The sequence below is a fragment of the Heliangelus exortis genome, chromosome 2 (assembly GCF_036169615.1).
Source record: "Heliangelus exortis chromosome 2, bHelExo1.hap1, whole genome shotgun sequence".
Classification (NCBI taxonomy): domain Eukaryota; kingdom Metazoa; phylum Chordata; class Aves; order Apodiformes; family Trochilidae; genus Heliangelus; species Heliangelus exortis.
In genome coordinates, this window is record NC_092423.1 from 84,881,942 (window position 1) to 84,903,078 (window position 21,137).

Sequence of the window (21,137 nt, forward strand, 5' to 3'; positions counted from 1 at the left end):
CAGATAATTTCTGTACTCCTCACCTATACCACTTATACTACTCACCTATTTGCTCCAAGAGCACTGCACCTCTTTTAGGTGACTTTTTTCTCAGTAACAATAAAAATATGCTTTGAGGCAGATGGCAAGTAAGAAAAAGAGTGTACCACAAGAGCTTGTCTTTCTTTCATAATCCAATCCCATCTCATCTCACCTCACTTGTAAGGGCTGGAAGAGGGAACAGGTGGGACCTGTGTGGGTAACCCAAAGGGGAGGGTAGAGCATCTTCTCATCTCCTGAGGTCCCAGAAACTCTCACTTCCCATGGATGCACCCTGACCCTATGACTGCTTTGCTCCTGTGCTGGGGAAGAGCTAAGAGGGTGAACAGGTCTCTTTCACCCCATTCCTTCTATTCGACTGGAACTAGGATGCAACCCTGTATCTATGGAGAAAGTTAAGGACAGGGAAATAGTAAGAACTGATGAGAAAAACTGGACTGGGTAAGCCTAACCCTCCACCTAACACGAGTTTGACAACCTAATAACTACTGAATCATTTGATACCATGTGCAAGCTAAACAGTAGCTACACTGTGCTACTGCAATGTATGCTGCAATACTGTACCACAGAAGGGTCAGGAGTTGCAGAAGACCATGAGTAATTAAGAAAAATGTTTGGTAAAAGAGAATACTGTTGGCAACTCTAACACTTTACTTTTTTTCAGTGTTCCTAAAATTTATCTTGACTGATATATGACTGTTTTTTCCTACTGGGCATACTGGAGTGGTTCAGAGCATTAGTTCTTCATCAGGAGCTAGTTTCTCAAATCTCAGTCTTTATTTTATACTTCTGTTAAATCTCCTATTGAAAACAAGCTTCAGGACAACATCAGAGTGTATCAGTATATCCATCAGTTTGGTTGTCAGAGGTCCAACTTAATTTAAACCAAGTTTGCCAAAGAAGGAGGTTGCTTCTAGATTAAACATTTCAAGAATATAAACATCAGTTTTCAAAACACTGTTAAAAGGTTTTGACAGGTATGAAAGTGCTTCCAGTTTCATCTACATTAAACCTGGAGCATATTCCTAATTCTTACACAGTCTGTTGTGATTCCATATGTCATAATCTGTTTTGATACTTACTTCTGAGTTCTGTTACAGGATTAAGGAAGAGTGTTTTTTTCCCAGGCTACTTCTGTCACAGCAATGACATGTTTGAATATATTACAAAACACTTAATCCAGTGAGAGTATGCACAACTACAAACTGTGGATGTTTAAACCACAGAAGAAAAATAACTATTACACTTCATTCAAACATATATGTGACTGAAAGGACTGATGATTTATCACAAACAGCTCTAGCCTTTACAAAGTGAAAGTGACTGATCCTTTTCTGGAAGAAATATGAATCAGCTTTCTCCCAAGAAAAAGAGAAGCAGCCTTAGGGCAACATAAAAGTATAGAAAACCTTCTAAAAGAAAATGTCTCTATTTTATTTTTACTAGAGTAAAAAATGTTGTGGATAAACAAAGACAAGATATAATTTTATGTAGCCATCTGAAAGTTCATAAGCCCGGTTAAAGCAACTTTTTCTTCAAGCAGTGTTAAAATCATCAGTAAAACCAGCATCTAATGTGTCTGCCTGATACACTGTTGCATCTACATGAAAGTACGGCCTAACACCATCCCTTCTGCCTGCAGATGGGATCCCAGTGTTCCTACTACAGCAGGATGTTTTTGTCACTGATGTAAAAATAATGTGATTAAAGGGAGAACAGATACTAAATGTTTTCACATAAAAAGGCTGTCACAGATTTCTCACCCAAATGCTTCCATCTATCCATCAATATTTACTATTGCTGTTAACACAGTAGGTCAGCAATACCATTTTTCACCACATGTGAAACAAGCCGATTTTGTAGGGGATGCTGGGGGCCACTTGGAAACCAGCTGTTTGAAGGAGGAGGTACCTTCTGAAAGGAGACTGTAAAAGCAGTACCCGAGGGCTCCAACTTTGTACCTTGATGGCTTCTTCAATAAAAAGGCTCCATTTATCATACACAAAAGCAAAGGAGAAAAAAATGGACTTCCCACAGACAGATCAGCAAAATGAAGGTACTGGCTGCTCCACACACCATCAATTAACCACAGTAAAAAGGCTGAATTCTTCGGTGAATTCCTCTATTTTCAGAGATATGCTGCACCATTAAATTATGCCTTCAGTGACAAGTGTATACTCCATTTGCCTCCAGCAGGTTTCTAGTGAAGGCAATGATTGGAAGTTAATGAACAGTTGTGTTAGAAAGGTGCTATTTGTTATAGATATGGCTTGTGAAGCACAAGCAGCAAAAGATAACAGGTACATTTCTTTTTAGTTACAAGTATCAGAAGAAATTACTGGCAGGTAAAGGAAGTGGTCTGATGTAAAAATGCTCTACTTACCACTCACTTTTCAGGTAGAACAAGCCTTTAATAAGTATTTGGTAGTTTTGTACCGTAAGTGTGCAGTGATTAGCATTCCCACACATTACTTCCTGTCAAAGAACTCCACCCATAATCTAGATTCCAGTTTTACTGCCCAATTAAGGTTTTAAAATGGTCAACAGTCAACGCAATTCAGTGATTTGACTGCATTTACCATTTACCTAAGTGATGTTATATGAACTATGCCTGCAGGAATGGATGGTTGGGTCAGACCAAAGGTCTGTCTGGTTTAGTATCCTCTAACACACCCAAAATGGGTACTCAGGAAAAGATTACATGAGCCACAACAAAACCATGGCGGCACCTCCCCAGCTTCTAGCTGAACTAGGGTAGAGTTTTTCTTCTCAGTACAAAGGTGATTTGCAGCTCACTTAGCTTCTGCAGCTTGCAGAAATCTGCAGATGCAATAATCCTGAAGATCATCCTCAGCTAAGTCTCCCTTTAAATAAATGATCTATTGGAATGTACTTGTAATAGTTAATTGCTTGCAAAAGCAAAAAGCAAGTATCAGCTCTATGTTTTAACTCAGTTCCTCCCTTATGATCTGGGCAAGATCATAGGAATGCACATATTGTCCCTAGGGTTTTGGTTTCTGGAACCAGTGGAAAACCCACGTGGGGTCAAATAATTTGTTTAAAGTATAAAGAAGCTTTTCTGTAAAACCAAGGAATAATCCATCACTCAGACTTATTTGTTAGCAATTTTCAAGTATTAGAAAAATGTCTAACACACTTACTGCTCTGTTATTACTCTTCTACCTCACAATATAAAACTATATGCAGGCATAAAATATTTTATCCAGGATACATTTGAATAATAAGGACATTATAATAAGGTTTCTTATGTGTTGTTGTGTAGCAATTATCTTTGATATTAGCACATTCACTGCCTTCGTTCTAGGGTTGCGCTGATTTAGACACGGTGGATAGAAAAAACACTTTTTCTGGAACTGTTTTAATGTTTGCTGCCTGATCCCTAAACCCTGCACCAGTACACCGTGGCTGAGCATGAGACCAGCATGAAGAGATTAGAGGGGGGGGGAAAAAAAATAAAAATCCAGCACCTCAAGGTAGTATTTGGCAGCTGCTGTTTCTGCCTTAAAGCTAGAGCAGCTGCCACAGCCAAAGCAGCACTGCTCGGAATGGGCAGAATAAGGAAGTCCTGCCTGAACTGTTGATCTACTTCTCCATTCCACTTCATGGCTTGCCTGCATTTTTTAACCCTTTCTTTATGTGGTACAAATAGTTCTGCCTGGAATGTAATCTACTGGATTTAGGAAAAAGACTATGTTTACACAATATGGCCAGAGAAACCTCCTCTCCCTTCCCCCAGCCTCATCCCTATATTATGTTATCAAATTAAAGATTAAAAATAAGCTGCTTTTTTTTTTTTTTTTTTGATATATGCTCAGAAACACTAGCACAGGTGGATAATAGAGAAAGATTAATTCAAACAGAACAAGCACAGAGACCATGCAAGCAATGACCTGTACCTTCAAGAGGAGATAAAAAAAAGATGGAGCAGACAGTCTAGAACAATCAGAGCAGCATTAAATTAATGTATTTAATTTAAAATTAATCTATTTTCATACCTTTCTTTTCCTTCAGTCTTTTCTAAAAAAAGGTTTAACTCTCCAGAGTGCCATTTCTAAGATAGTTTCCCATAATGCAAAAGGAAAAGGTCTACAAGCTTTCCAGCATAAGTGAGCAGCAGATGTGAGCTGAGAACTCAGTGAGCAGGTATTTCAGAGACCTTAGATAAAGTGCTTAATACCATCCCCAAATACCACAAATCCCAGTGGGATCTTGAATCCTGTTATGGACAAGAGCTGAGGACACAAAGTCAGAGACGGTGTACGAATGTGACATTTCCTTTCCAAACATTTATGTGAACCCATCAGTCTAATGAAGTCAACAGCAAGATGCAGCATGTGGCAGTGGGCAGGGAAGGCAGTAGTAGCTGCTCGAGGTTATAAATTGCATTTCAGCTGCCCTGTACTAATTCTGGGGCATTTCCACAGTTTCTTGGCTAATCACTTCCATCAGAATCATGAATAAGCACAAGATCATAGATAGTTTCCAGAATACTGTTAAAATTGTACCTTTGCAGCTAGACAAAGTCTTGCTCTTCTTCTAATTATCTGACTCTACACAAGATCTGATTATTTTTAAGTATTTTAAATGTTGGAACACTGTCACTTCAGTTAGCACAAGTCTTAAGTAAGTGAAAATTATGTACATCCACTACATTTTTTACCTGAGGTTCTCACAGCTTTTGTTGATGCAGCCATCTCAGACCCATTCTTCTTAGACAGTCAGCTACACTCACACCAAGGCCAGGATGCCACACCAAATCCCACCTAAACTTCATGTGACCCTGAAATGCAAGTAAGGTTAACACTGCTCTTTAAGAGGCAAACTGGGGTCAAAGAAAGTCAGTGATATAGTGCCAAAAGGATTCAAGGTCTTCCCTCCTCTCCCATTCCTGTGCTTCATTATTAAGTCACACTCCTATCTAATTACATGCATTTCACTTTTCATTACAGCATTTTACTGTTTAGCACAACTTGAACATTAAAACTTGGTTTATGTTTTGAAATATGCTTCTTTAGATAAAGAGAAAAGTGTTTTCTTCAGAGATACACTCCTGTCTTCACAAAGAAAGTGTTAAATGTCTCTAACTGAAAGGCTATTTATGGTCTGCATAGTTATTCTTTCAGGGTATGACATCACCCTTAGCACATGCATAGCCCACAATACAGTAAATTGCTCTCCCTGAAAATTCCTTTCATTATTCTCAGATTGTTAAACATCACCTAGTGGCAAATTGGTAACTGATGTCTGTTGCCTGCAATTGATTGGCAAGCTTATTTCTTTTGTTACACACTGGGGTCTCTTACATTTTGTGTCTACAATAGAACTGCAAATGTAACTACTTTAGGATGCAGGGAACAAATTTGCTAGTTTTTTTATAAACCCGCATTTATTAACTTTTTTAAAGTGGCTTTTTTGTAAAAAAATACTCATTCACACAGTCCCACATCCTCTGCTATTATCTCAGCTGCAAACCAGTTTACTAGCTAGCCTTTGATGAGGGACTTCAGCCTTGTGAGCAGCCAGCTTCTGCCCATAGCCACTCTCTGACTTTGCAAAGGAGTGACATTTTGAAGTTAACACTCTTTTATTCATTCAGTATCACTACTCCAACTAGTTGACCAGTATCAGTGTGATCTGAAGCCTCTGAAAGTAAAAGGTTTAATCAGAGCTCGTCATTCAGTCTTTGGGAGTAGTCTTCAGAAAGACAATACAGGCTTAAAATTGATTTTTTGCTGGACCTCTGAACGGGTGCAGTAAAGATTAAGGAGAGGGCATTGATACAAGTCCCATCAGGAGAATCACTTGATTTGGAAGAATGCTGCAACTCACAAAAGCTGAACAGTGATGAAAGCAATTACCTGAAAACAGAGGCAGTGCTTCCATGTTCCTGCTGTTGCCTTTTCTTTCTGGCTTTTGGAGTTGTTTTTCTCTTAGTTCCATCAGTAAAGCCAGTATCTGCAATTTGCTGCTGTATAAGCAAGTGGCAAGTTGCTTTGTTGGGAAAGTTGCACTTTTGTTGCAGTGGATCAGGCCCTTGATCTGAACAGTACTGTCTGTAATGACTCAAATAATCTGCAGGGCATTTCTCTTGTATATGGCACAGTTATTTACTTCCATAAAATCAGGCATTTTCGGCATGAAGTGCTGCACTTCTAACATCCAGTTATGATCTTCTTGGTTATATATTTAAACAGAGGAGGAAATGCCTCCCTTTCTAAATTTCTTCTAGCTGTGCTGTCAATTAACCACAGTTTATTATTTCTGTTAAATGGGCAAATTTTCTTTTCCTCATGTATCCCAATAAATATATTTTTTTTCTGGTCTTTCATAGTTGCTCACCTTGCTACACCCCAAACAACAGGCCCTGATGTTCTCAATGGTGTCTTTATTAGGGTTTGTTTTTCTAGCACTACTCCCCTGGAAATTTAATTGAATTTTTAGATGAATACAGATACGGAGATGAAGAAAGGAAATATACAAAACTGATTATTTTTCTATTTGAAAACTAGTTTTCCTGCTGTTCTAGACAGATGGAGGGAAAAAGGACGGTACTTAATGAGGTGGGACATATTGTACTTCTTGACAGCACTGCTGAGCCAGAATACCATTTTTTAACATGAAAACCAATGCAGTAGATAATGTGCCTTTCAAACACAGCTTTAAAGGGAAACCAGTAAGCAAATCAACTCATCTCACCTAATTTTCTCATAGCAATAATAGAATAGTTTGGTTTTATGCCTACATTTGTATTTACTACTGCTCCCTCCTGCGCACATTTCCTAACTCCTTTTTTCTTAAAAAGCAAAATAAATGGATGCCAGCAGAGTAACCCTTCAGATAAAACCATCTAAAAAATCATGCACAATTTCCCATGTATTCTTTCAAATATGCTGCTATAATAATATGGTCAAGCACTGTAAGCCTCATACTGAGCTCTGGTCAGTGTGGGACATTGTTTTTTTTACACCACCAGAATAGAAATGGTATTCTAACTAAACCAAAAAGCTTACAAAAATTAGAAATTCTCAGCTGGCAAGGTTGAATTGTCCTCTGCTCTAAAACTAAAGATTAAAGCCAACTGGAAAAAAAAAGTGTCAATTACCTAAAACAAGCTTGTACTTTACTTATATCTATAAGTAAGACTCTTTTTACAATCAAGGCCAAATCAGATGACCCCTGCAGCAGCACTGAAAAAATGTAGCTTTTGAAATTTCACAAAGCCACCTCAGATTCTTCAAATGTAATTTTGTAATAATTCTATTTTAATTGTTGTCTTTTGCCTCAGAGTTCCTGTGTCTGCATTTGAATTATCCTTTTTAAGCCAAAACCTAAAAGCATTTTGTTGTAAGTAACAGTAGACGTTAATGTAAAAGCTAATGGAGATTGTGCTTACCACAGAATAAGGCACAAAGGAAAGTAAAAGCCCCAAAGAATTTACCATCTACAGGCTCATTAAATTCAGTGGGATTACTTCCAAGATGAAATGAACACTTCTGGGCTAAGTATTGGTGAGATTAGTTTCATTTTGCAGACATAATACATAAAATTGCCCTTTGAGACTGGGAGCATAATTCTGCATAACAGGAAGCATGTACTCACTCATACAATACTCAATAGCAAAACTTTAATGATAGTAGAAAAGCCCTCCAGAGAGTTTTTTTTACAAACACTCACACACACACTTCTACATGCACATATAGAAATATTATCTTTATACACATGTGTGTGTGTGTGTGTGGGGAATTTCCAGATACATAAATACATATTAAAATATCTCTATATTCACATATATTGAAATAAAATCTCCCTGATGTATCTTGTAATACCAGAATACATAAGCTAACAAAGTAAGGTGGTAGTCAGAAGACAGAAAGTCCTTCATACAGGTTGCACCTGCACCCTCATATTAGAGATCCCTATTCCAATATTAGAGCTACATCATCTACTTGATCATATAAAGTAACTCCTCTTTTTGGGAGAGTTTAGCACTTGCCATGGTCAATGGAGACTTTTACTCTGCTTCCAACCCAGGCCTTGCTTCATGCAAACAGAAATCATCCAGACTACAGTGTCCCTGATGTGGGAGTTAGGTCTTTTATTTACATATTTTAAAAGCACTGGACAATTCATATCACCAATAAATAAAAAACAATTCAACAAAGAAAAAAACCCCACAAACCCAAATACCCAATCAAACCTGTTTCTTACCTTATCTGCTTCAGATGTAGCAAAATCCTCTCTTTCTAACCTATGGTACAGTTTTAAACAATTAGAGCTCTCTGAAAGCAGGAAACACTGCTTTGAGATTCCGTGGGCTAATGGTCTGGCAAGATATAAGGAATTATACCTAAAAATTACAAGAGATTACAATCTGCAGGAAACCCCTTACATTTCACCCTGCCATTCAAATGAGTTTGTAGTGTTAATAATGATCTCCTACCAGGCTTTGGGCTTTATTTGTCTTGTCACTAAATGGGGATCTCTTGCAAACATGCATGAAATAGGATGAATGTATCTTTTTAAGGAGACTGAAAACTCCTTCAAAATCATCATTGCTCCATCAGTTAAATTTACATTCTGTATTGCCCTCATTTAATCAAAAGCTCATCTTCTTAAGCTATTAAAAAAACTGGCTTCTTGAAATTAGCAAATACCAACATTAAACAAATAAACAAAAAAATTAGTAGCTCATCCAAAAATTAAAGGAAGCGTAAAAAAGAAAAAATATTTTAATAGAATTGGAGTAAATACCTTTCTCCAAGAAATAAAAAGCTAATATTGGCAATTTTCAACAAGCATTGGGAGAGTGCACATTAAAAAAAATTACTTAAGATTTCATCATGGTAAAAGTAAGATAGCATCAATATTTTAGATTTTGTAACATCTGCTTAGAGATTTTTTTTCTGAAGTACTATAAATTGGCAATTGTTTATCTACAGTAATGGACTCAATTACTGCTTCCCCAAAATATGCAATAAGCATATTCAGTAACTGAGATAATTAAGCAATAAACATATACTTTGAGCGACAGCAAAGCCTCACCAGCACTAATTCTACCAAATCAGAAGACACGCACCCATTGCAACAGCATTTATTTGTACTTTGTTCAGTACTTTGTCCTTCACTGTCCATTTCTGTAATGCCAGTGTACTATGGCTTGGAAAATCATTAGAATTATGGTATGATCATGTACAGTTGAAGAAATAGGTCTCTGCCCTTCAACACTGTAGCAAGAGGAACCTCTTTTAGGGCACAGCACTCCAAGGTCCAACCAGGTGTTCCAGGAGAAACTCAGGAATAGTGCTCTGAGTCTGATGCTCTCAGGGATGAGCAGCCTGAATCGGTGCTACCACTCTGAAAGTGGCCTCTCCTCTGGCTCCCTCAGGTGTGAGCTTTATTGGCCCCCTAATCCTGCTCATGTGCAGTAGGGGCCCCCCTAATCAGGCACAGGTGGGCTTAACACAAGCTCATGCCCACTACCTGGCAATTAGTGCCACCTGGTTGCCTCATTTCACTACACACCACCACACAGAAACACACCTATGTGAGACAAGTGTATGCAGCACTGGATGTAGCTCTACATGCAAATCCATACACATTACAAATGTCTCTATGCTAATCAAAACTTTGAAAGACATTTTGATTACGCAAAAATGTGTACACTGGAGGCTTACATTAAAGATTTTTTTTAAAGGTTTCCCTCAACAACTCAGTTTGTCCCCAGCCTCTACATCTCTCAGGAACTATCTTAATTTCCATCATGTTTTCATGGGCTTTTTTTGTAGGTCCAGCTCTCAAGTTGCTGATGGTTGTCTCTGAAGGCCTAAACCTCCTTAACTTTAGTGAAGTCCATTGGAGAACAAAAACACTTCACACCATCAAACTTGCATTACCTAACATCTCTCAGAACTTGCTAATTGGGAGAGACAGAACATCACTGCAGATTAATGCACCTTCTTTCACTTTGAGCACCTGAGTTGAGTCTAATCTGCACAGAAGTGACTAAAAATCAATCTAAACTGACAGTAGTGAAATTATTAGGTATGATTACACGCTTTCTCAGGACTAGCTGAATCTATCAGGAATCTTTTAGGAAAGGAATTGAAATTATGTATTTATTTATTTATTTAAAATAACAATCATGCAGCAAACATTTGCTTTCCGTTCATAAGAGATGAAAGGTGATAAAACCAGTAACTTCTGTTCACATCAGCCCTTAATATTTGCTACAGGAAACAACACACCCCCATGCCAGAAGTGTGTTGGAAGAAGGAAGGAACTGGGGGAAGGGCAAAACCTTGAAAAATACTCAGATGCATCATGACACAGAAACATGCATAACATTTTTTGTGATGGGCTCCTCTCCATTAAAGGAGCAGAGATCTTATCTTGCTCATACAAAGAAATAATTAGCAAAATCCTCATTTGCAAAAGGCCATATATGTCCACCTAATGCAAGATACCCAGCCCTTTTGCCAAAGTCAGAGCAACAGACATGACCAGGAGACCCTGTCTTGAAGCTAATCTTTCTTTTTCCTGTCACTCACGTTTGCTGAGCCATATTCAACTTCAAATTAGGAAATAAAAAAGACACTACAACAGGCTGACACACCTATTTTTTCAATTATCTCAGCAATAGCATGACACTAAATAGCGATGAAAAAAAAAATCTGGTTTGCTTAAGTACTAATCATGCCTCTTGAAAATATTCAAATGGCTTGCCAATTTTTTACTGCATAACATGACACACTAAACAACACACTGTTAACAATGTTCTTCATCAAAGTCTTTCTTCAAGTGGTAAAATGTAGCCATTTATCATGCCAGTATTCAAAAAATGAAGGCACAGATGATTAAATCATTGTATTCTGAGCATTAAAAAGCACAGCAAGTCTATGTGTCAGAAGTAGAAACATAATACTGTGATTAAAACAACAAATTTCAAGCTGGTGAAAAGCTTCTCAAGTAAATGAGAATTCCATTTTTACTACCACTGTCATATTTTCTAAAGATTTCCACAAGTATATAGACAGTGGAAATCCAGTTGATACAGTCTACCTGCACGTCTAGGAGGGCTAGGGAGACCAAATATCTACCAATAAATAATGAAGGTTTTTTCACAGATAAGAGAACTTGACAAAAAATAGGATATAATCACCTATACCAGTTAGGGAAGTAAATTGTCCTCACATAAATCAGTCTTGGGCCTCTTACTTCTTATTGTATTTATAAGCAAGCTAGAAAAGGGGTGCAGTGAGGTGAAAAAAATTGCTGATGCTACTTCATTTTTGAGGGCAGTGAAGTTGAGAGCTCCTGACAAACTACGTACAGACCTTATGTTACTCAGTAATTAGGCAGTGAAGCAGCACAGGAAATTCAATATAGATAAATGTCAAAAGATACACAGGAGTATAAACTTTTCCAAATTTCAAATATACAATGAGTAGACCAGTATCACTCAGGAAGAGAGACCTTGAGGTCATGACAGATTATGGAGTGGTAAGATTAGTGCTCAGCAACAGTCAAAAAAAGAAAAACAATTATTGGAGAAGGAACTGAAAACAGAACAGAGATCATCTCTGCAACCTATGGGTGCCTTCATCTTAAATATTGTGTGAAGTTTGTTCCCTTAATCTTAAAGAATATACAGTACAACTGGACATATTCAGAGCAACAAGGAGAATCCAAACATCATCTTCCATATAAGAAACAGCTAAGTAAGCTAGAACTCTTGAGTTTAGAAACAGAAATGTTTAAGACTTAACAAGGTAAAGGCCTATAAAGTCTTTGGTAGCAATGGAGAAGGTGTGTTTTTAATGTCTCTCCAAAGAAACGAGTCAAAAAGCACAAAATGAAGCTAGAAGGCATTTGGGTTCAAAACTAAGAAAAAGAGGTGGGTCTTCACACACACAATTCAGCTGAAAGAATTTCTGGTTGTGGAATGCCGTGAACACCAGCAGCTCAGACTTGTTCAAGAGGTGCCAGACAAATTCATAGGACTGGAATCTCCCTAGAGCTACCGAACACACAGAAACCAGCTACAGAATAAGCATCATTCTGTGTATCTGTCCTGTTCATCCAAGTTTTCTCTGCACATCTCCTTCCACCTCCCATCAAGGATGGGACTAGGTTAAAGAATATCACCCTGTGCAGCCAGCCTCACATTCTCACTTCTCTGTGTGAAAGCACATGCCTTCCGTGCATAATGATGAAACTGACAGAATCACAGGAAACTGAACTGGAAAAATTATTGAGAAGTCATCTAATTGCCTCTCCTGTCTCTTGGCAGAATCAACCGTGCATGATCTTTTGTGGCAGTTGTCTAACCTGTTTTTCAAAATCTTCAAAAGCAACCTATTCTAGTGTGAAGCTGCCCTTCTTGGAAAAAAGCTCTTTGCAACAGAACCTGGATCTTCAATGCTGCAAGGTTAATCCCTTTGTTTCCTCATTGTTAGAGAGAGAGATGGTCTCCCCCCTCTTGCAGTGGCCTTTCATATCCTTGGATATATCTACCAAAACACAATAAAGAAAAGCCAAGTCCTCTAAAATTAAAAGTAGCTAATTACTGGGAAAAAACCTAAACCAAAACAAACCAAAAAAACCAGGCAACAACAACAAACCAAAAAAAAACCAACAAAACAAACCACCCTGGGAAAAAAAGCAAACAAACCAAAAAACAAAGTAAGCAAACAAATACCAACGCCCCCCAATACTAAAGTTTTTCTACATACTACCCACTAGAGTGCATCATAGAAAGTAACAGAACAGACTCTAGGATCATTACTAGTACAAAAAAGAACATGTGGAATAAGGTATTCATACAAACAATGGCCTATACTGCTCCATAAACTGAATTCCATCTACAGTGTGGACAGAGAACAGTTCTTTTTCTGTAGAAACCTTCTCCACCCCTGTTCCTTTCCTCATGCCACACACTTAATGCAAATTCTCATTCCCTCTTTGCACATCATGCTTCCTAGACCTCAGAGCATCCCCTAATTCTCTTCAAGAAAGATACAAAAGCTTTGGACAGAGACCAGAAGTATAAAAACCAAAGCCAGGCACAGCATTCACACTGAGCCTAACCAAAGCTTTGGTAAGTGAAAGGATTGTAACACATGCCCTGCAAGCTTCCTTCTTGTGTGACATCCATCAAAGCACCAAAATGCTGCTGATTCACAGAATCACAGAGTCATTAAGTTTGAAAAGGATTTCTAAGACCATCAAGTCCAACAGTCAACTCAACACCACCATGCCAACTAAACTGTGTCCTGAAGCACTACGTCCACACATTTTTTGAACATTGCAGGATGGTGACTCCACCACCTCCCTGGGCAGCCTGTTCCAATGCCTGACCACTCTTTCAGTAAAGAAATGTTTCCTAATATCCAATCTGAACCTCCTCTGGTAAAACACGAGGCCAAGTTTCCTTTGTGAATTATATCCAGCTCATAATTCACCAATGCTCTGTGATGCCTTCTACTGCAACTATTATCCCCTCATTTTTACCCCAGCCCATGATCTATATTGTTCCAATGGGGATTTTTTTGCTTGCTTGCTTGCTTGTTTGTTTGTTTTTCTCTCTTGTAGAACACTTTCACTTTTACACTTTTTTCACTTTACACTTTTTTTTTTGTAGAACATTTTTTTCAAAGCCAGATATCTTTGGGGAAATTTTGCAAAAATAAAATTGATGCTAAGCAGTATCATTCTGCTTCTCTTGGTTACCTCACGTGGTCCCTACAGATTTTGCAGGATCAAGTGACTGGACTCTTAAAGACCACTGACTGTAAAAATAAAGTATGAAATTTGTGTCCAGTTGTGCTGATTTATTTTAATTTTTTTTCTGAATTCCAGTTCTATCCTTCAACTGTAGTCTTCTCTTTGCTTTGTATCATCTACAAATTTAGCTAAGTTGGTTGTTTTGGTTTTTTTGTCTATCCCATATCTGATTTGCACAGTAGCAAACATTGTTGGCAATATTAGCTTATGTAAATTTATATCCTAATTGCAATAAAAATACCACAGGCTTAATCTACAAGCAACGCAAAATTATTATAGAATTAAAAGTGCTATAGAACTAGAAGGCTTACTCTAAGAAGCAGAGATGCATGAGCAATTTAAGCAGGGACTTCAACCCCTGTTCTGCTAATGAATTAAATGGGACATTTTTATTTCTGTGGATTTATTCTTTATTTGGAATTATTAATAAATGAATTATATGACCGTGCTCAGTCTCCAGATGGCTTGCAAACTATCTGCCATCCCACCAAGATCTTATGTTCATAAATTAGATTACTTACTCAGCTAATTCACTTTTTTTTTTTTTTTAGTCTACAAACCTACAGCATTTTCAAGGTGGTTACTGCATTAAAGATTATGCAAATGAGTATCATGACATTTTTATCTTTCTCAGCTGAGCATTTCAGAAATCAAGAACTTGTTCACATGAGTAACTGCAGAAAACATTAATCAGAATATGAATACAAACTAAATAGGGAAATTCTTAACCTATTTTCAATTTCAAAAAGATAAGATTAAATCTAATGATAAATTAATTCATAAATCTTTTGACACAGAGGGTACCCATCAAATCTTGCATAATAAACCATCATCCAGGATACAATGAATACAGGGTTCCATTACCTGCACAATGGCCAGTTTCTCCCTTTTACATTGTAAGGAAACAATGTTGAAAATCAAAGTCAAATACAATGTATTTTTTTTTTCTTTTTTGCAATCTGTATATATCATAGACTTTTGTGTTAGATTTCTCTTGCCTACGCAGTATTTTGGTTAAATGTGCCATAAACAGCACGCACACAATTTTTGGTCAGAATTCCACACTTTGGGTAACAACACTGATAAATGGCAAGCTTGCCACCAACATAACTTTACTGAGTTAGTAGCAAAAAATTCAAATAATGTACATCTAAACTACAAACAGAACAGTACTTTGACTCTTCTCTTGCTGCTCATTTCTGATGTGTCAAATTCACTAAATTTTAAAATAAGCGTGAAGAAGGTAAGGCTACTAGGAAAACATCACAAATGGCATTTCTAAAGACCCTGCTTCTCTTTTTGTGTTACTAAGAACACAGAAATGGCTTTTTAAAAATTTTTAACAGGAAGATTGCTTTGAAAGCTAGTTATTCGGTATATGCAATAAAAAGGCCTTTGATATTACAAAAGTAGTCTGCATCCAACGCTCAAGCATCTATTTTAAAGGTATTGGGCATTATATTTAAACAAAGCTGGTGCAGTGCCTGCAGCTGAAAATTGCAGGGAACAAATGCAAAATACAGGAGTTCACACTGCAGGCTCTGAAAAGTCATCAAAGCCTCCAAGTGCTTTTAAAGAATAATGTACAAAATGCCACTAGACATCACAAGCTGCCCTGCAGGAATCCATTGCTTTTCACCTGGTGCAGTGGGGAAGCTAAGAACTTCAACTTCTACCAGAGCCTATATAAAAATGCAAATGGCACCTTTTAGACACATATACAACTAAAAGAAAAAAAAAAATTAAAGAAAGCTTATGTCTTTTTAAAAAGTTTAAAACTTACAAAATATAGCACAAATTGCATCTCTGCAACACTGCTACAGATAGATAAATTAACAGAAAAGTTCTCTTGCTGTTGCCAGGAAATTGTAATGGTACAAATTACTATGTAAACACCACTAGGAGATAGTTCTCAACTGCCACAACTTCCTACACAACTTCAATGTATCATCTAGCAAAACGCTATCCCTACTTTGTAGATATGAAAAAAATATTCAGAGAATTTTAAAACCTTAATTTTAATTCACTGGGATGCAGAGGGATTATGGATATTTTTCTGCATCATTTCAGACATTTAGTAATTTTATGAATGGCACTATGGCCAGTACACGAAGCCACAATTTCATGTTTAATGTGCCCATATTTCTGGTACTACAGAAGTAAGAATAGTAAGAATGGTGAAAGCTAAACAGCCAGGTGGAATGTAAATTAGGTACCAAGGGAATTTAATTTCAAACAGATTGGAACAGATTAAATTCCAGTTGGGTGGACTGGCCTTTTCCTTTCATGGAACAGAAGAGTATGAATGCAGTTGGTAGAGAACATCCAAGGCATTTGCATCCCACTGCAACCTGCTGCTCCACTGGGTCACTTCACCAGTGCAGGCAGGAAGGGAGCTGGCACAACTCCCTGACTGCCAGGAAGCTGATCCCAGGGCTGGGAGCAGCTCTGACAAAACGTTCCTTGCCCCAACAGTTTCTGCCCATCGCTCTTCTCCATCAGCTGTCCCTGCACCTCCAGGTACACATTACTGACACTCAGCTGGCCATCCTTCTCCACATCAGGTTTGTCTTTGCTGTCCCAGCAGCTGATACCAGACCTCACAGCCCACAGCAGAGCCATCTGTGTGGCAGGAGCCCTCCCACAACTCGACCCCAGCAGCTCAGGGGTACAACCAGTACAAGGGCAGAATATGGCTGCTGGAGGCTTTTGCTCTCTCTGCTTTGCTTTATCCTAAGTGATGCTAAAGATCCTTCTTATGGTTTTCTGTACATTTTCTTCTTTCATCACTTTCTTCCTCCATTAGGAAAAAAAAACCCTTGATTAATCTTATTCTAATCTTGAGGCACCTACCACCCTTCATATGCCTCAACAGCTTCACACCAGAGTAATCTGCTCAGTATGACAAGGAAATTATTGCTAGGGATCAATTTTTATCCAGTTGAAGGTTAAAAAAACAAAACAAAACAACCCAAACAACAAAAGCCTGGGGCACAAACCTGAGACCTTCCCTAGTTGAGGGGACTCCTGCATTTTCGCTCATATATTATCAAGAACAGTACAAGGAGCTTTTCCATTTCACAGAGACCATTACTAACAGGCAGGTGAGTTACTGCTCACATCATAGAGCAGGCAGGGTTATTGCTGAGCTGTGTTAAATTTACTTATAAGCAAGGCAGCATATGAAAGATAAACCTTGCAGTACTAGCAAGGGAAATGGTGTCCACCTCAAGCCAGGTTCAAAGGGAAGAGTAGGATGAGCAGCATCACACCAAGCCAGAATAGCAATTGCAATTTGCACTTCTTCAGGTGGGCCCTCAATCTGTATGACAAAGCAACTGCTCATTAATGCTTCAGGAACACAGCAAGATAAAGGTTCCACTTATTCACCAGAACAACATCTCTTAATTTGCAGCAGGACATCTACTCAAGGACTGGGGAGAAGGCACCTTTGATACACCACAGCTGTTCCCACATCCCAAATTCTACTAATCCCCTGCAGACACTCCCCCCATTTACATTGAGATCATCACTATTTTTCAATGAGCTGTAGGCCCTCTGGGATTGTAGAGTACCTGGTACCGTATAAAATTGCATCATACTTAATCCTGCTGCAATTCACACGGGCCTTACAACTTTTTTAATAAACTGATTGATAAAAATGGGTACAGATAAGAAAATACCTGGTGAAGTGCTATTAAAAACTTTGATTGATGCAGCATGCTAATTCTCTGCATGACTCATATGCAACATTTCCTCTGCAGCAGCACTAAAGATGCTCCTCTCAGTAAAAATATACCTGTGATAAGGTATGCTTTTTAACTGGGCATGCCTGGGACCTGAGAACACAGCATGCCTGTGGGAAATAGATGGGACCCAGCACTGCGACCAAAAAAAAAAAAAAAAAAAGGCTAAGATCAACATTTTGAGCAGACAGGAAAGCAGATTTGGCTTTGTCAGGGGGTACAACTCCTCTGCAATTCCCAGTGCTCCTGCAAATTTCAAACTCAGGTCTATCAAACTATCTTCAGCATGCGACAGGAGGCTGTCACCTGAAGCGAGAAGAAACACAGACTGCATTGCACACATTAGCCTGAAGCAATCACTAAGGGCAAATGTAATCATGTTTACCAGTGGGCTTTGCAGTGCTGCTGGCAGCCTGCACACACACACAGAAAGACAACAACTACCGCTGGGAAGGAGAAGATAGGGCTTGGATGTTTGTACAAGGCCTTGCTTATGCTCCTGGAAAGCACATCTTGTCCTGCTTTTTTGCTACATACACAGGTGGCTGGAACACAGCCTGGAAGTCCATTCTTTTGTCTTCAGCTTTCTCAGGCCACCTTCAAAGCTCTTGTTTTACACAGCACTGCCTGGCACCCCTACTGTGACCAAGCTCAGTCCTCATTACAGCACTGTCTCCAAAAGTGACCTAATTTTTATGCCTGAATATCAACTTCTTGGACCTCTGCCTCCCTACAAGGCACACATAGGGCAGTATCTCATACAGCTGCAGCTAGAAATCCATTAGTCAGGCATTGCACAGGGATGGCTCAAGCAATTACAGTAATAAATTGACCAGTATGTTGAATGCAGGTACATGCAAGAATCAAGAAACTAAACCCAGTGTTATGATTTTATCAGCCATCAAGCAGCTTGAGAACTATCTGCAACCCCGTATTACCACCAACCAGTTCTTTGGGGCAGGGTATGAAACAGTGAAGACTGTGAAACACTTTGAAGCACAGTCCGTATCACCAAAAAAACTAACTCTGTTGCTCCAGTGAACATTACTCCAAATTCCAACAAGATTAAAAAAACTCTAGACCAGAAAACTAGTCATGTCAAAACAGGGTGGAACCAACCACATCTGCAGCAGTATGAATTACCCAGAAAGACATTCACTGTTACCTGTAGTCGTATTTTGAAATCTTTAATGAAAACTGCAAATACTTGCAACTTGCATTTAAAAAATTATACAGTGTTAAGAGTGGGCAATAACACAGAACATTAAAACCAGCTGCACGTATTATCAAGACAACTGGTAAAACCTAACACATTTAAGACTAACCGACCCTTCTTTGGTCTTAATGCGTTTTACATAACCTTTACCTCCTTTCGGACAGGCTTCAGACAGCAATTGCCTCCATACACAACTTTTCTGCAGGGTTCCGACTGCACCCCTTCTGCAAGGTTTCCCGAGCCCCACACTACAGGTTGTATCGTCGAGTCTTGACACATTTTTTTCTTTCACACTTCCCAAATAACTGTACGCTGCGGGACTCAACCCCCCCGTGATACAGGGCCCTCCGCACAGCCTTGCACACCTACTACCTCCTACGGTTCTTGTCACCTCCCAGGCAGAGGGACTCCAGGCCGAGCCCGGCACAACGCAGCCAGCCCAGGTACGTGCCGGTGCGCACCCCGTGGGGGCCGGCTCCGTCGCCACATCCCGGAGGATGAGAAGAGGCCCCGGCTACCAGCGGCTTAGGGAAGCAATGAAGGAGACAGACTGCTTCTTACGGGCTTCTCCCCAGCTGCCAAACCACCGGGTCGCCCGCCCGCTCGCGGTGGAAACCTTTACAAGTGGCGGCCAAAGGGCCGTGACGGCCCCCGGTCCCTCCTCGCCGGCGCCTCCTTGACAGACCCCGGCAGGGGACGTTGGGGGGGGGAAGAACAGGGGGTAACGGGAGCTCGCGCCGCTGCCACCGCGCATGCCCGCCGCGAGGCCCGGCAGCGCCCGCTCCTCCGCTGCGCGTGCGCGGGACGGCCCGGCGCCCGGTGCGAAGGAGGGGGGTGGGGGAGGGAAGGGTCTGTCCCGGTTCCGCCCCGTGCTGAGGCCAGGAGCGGAGAGACAAGGAAGGGGGGTGGGGTGGGAGTGGGGAGATGGCGAGTCTGATCCCCACAGCGGCCTCTTCTCCCGCCGGAGCCCCATCGCGTAGCAAGAAGCGCCCGGCCAGCCCGGGTACCGGCAGCGCCCCGGCCAAGAAAAAGAAAGCGGCGGCACCGGGCGGCTCGCAGGTAACGGGGGCGGGGCGGGGAGCGCGCATGCGCGGCCGTCACCTCCGCCTCCCCTCCGCGCATGCTGGCGAGGGACGAGAGGGGGGCGCGTGCCGCCGGGGGGGTGCGGTTGGACCGGGGTCGCGCGTTGTCACCGTTACCGATCCCGGGAGTGTGCGTTACCCCCTGTCCCTCCCGTATGGCACCGCCGCCTTTGTACCCTCTGTGGCCCCGGGGCCCGCTGCTGTCTCCCGCCCGGCTTCTCACGACCCTCCTGCCTCCTCGCCGCCAGTCCCGCCCCTGGCCGGGCTGGAAGCTGCGGAGCTGCAGGGGAGAGCTGGCTGCCGTAGCCCGCCGTTGAGCTGCGGGGGCTCTGATGGTTCTTTCAGGCTGGCGGTTTCTTGGCAAGGGTTTGAACGCCGGGTTTCACTCTCTTATCTCCCCTCGAGCGGGGAGGTTGTGTCCCTTCTGTGCATACAACTGGCCTGGTAGCGTAGGTCTCATTCCTTCTCCAGTCAGGTGTGTAACTAAGAAGCCAAGCTAAACCGAGATTAGGTTAAAACTGTTTAAAGTCACTTTAACTATCAGCGTTTTTTCTGTGTTGAGACTATCTCATCAAGCTGTTTTGCAGTTTTTCCATGCTCGCCTTCAGTTGCTTGCTGACATAACTGACATTATGGCATACCCGAGGCTTGTATGTACACCAACATGCACAAACTTGTGATTGTTCACCATGATGGTTTTAATTTGAGATAGCTGATCGGTCATGAAGGAAGGGCTAGTGCTGGAAAGAGCACGATTTCACAGCTACCAGGTCTGTTGTGTGCTGCTCAAATATAATGTTGCCTTCTGGCCTTCTCCCAGTTGAGCTAAGAGGACCTAAGAGGTAAATGTGAAACAAAGATGTAGGCTCAGAGCTTAAGTTTTGGGGAACAGGGCCTGAGGAAGAAGAAGGGCAATTAATGTATCTCCCAACTTCCTGCACCAGTCACAGCAGCCTCTATGCTGCAACACCATGGTGCAGCTCCACACACCCAGGCCCAGCTGATGACATTTGCCCCTTGATCATGGGCTAGCATCTCATGCTCTAAAACTAAGCCTCAGAAAAGGTTCAGAATCAATGTATATATGACATTTTTATAGTTTTTAGATGCAATATGTCTTGGCTTCTTTTTGAAGGATTTTTATAGCTAAAATGGTAAAAAAAGGGCTGGAAAAAAATGGTTGTCTGGGTTTTTTTGCCTCCCAGAAATGATTCATCTCAGTAATATTTAATGAACTATAACAGTAGCATA

At 40.4% G+C, this 21,137-nt stretch overlaps 1 protein-coding gene and 1 long non-coding RNA gene across 2 annotated transcripts in view; one reads left to right on the forward strand and one right to left on the reverse strand.

Moving 5' to 3' along the window:
* Positions 1–327: 327 nt before the first annotated feature.
* Positions 328–19,452, reverse strand: LOC139792876 (uncharacterized). The gene is made up of 4 exons (XR_011724424.1): positions 18,955–19,452; positions 5,919–6,113; positions 4,721–4,840; positions 328–422 (listed from the first exon to the last, which is right to left on the reverse strand). It is a non-coding gene; the product is annotated as an uncharacterized lncRNA (long non-coding RNA).
* Positions 19,453–19,545: 93 nt separating this feature from the next.
* INO80C (INO80 complex subunit C) overlaps positions 19,546–21,137 on the forward strand; it is a 39,501-nt gene continuing 37,909 nt past the window's right edge. The window contains exon 1 of the mRNA XM_071736810.1: positions 19,546–19,863. Coding sequence (XP_071592911.1) covers positions 19,729–19,863 — 135 coding nt within the window. The 5' untranslated portion in view covers positions 19,546–19,728. The remainder of the gene's footprint in view (positions 19,864–21,137) is intronic.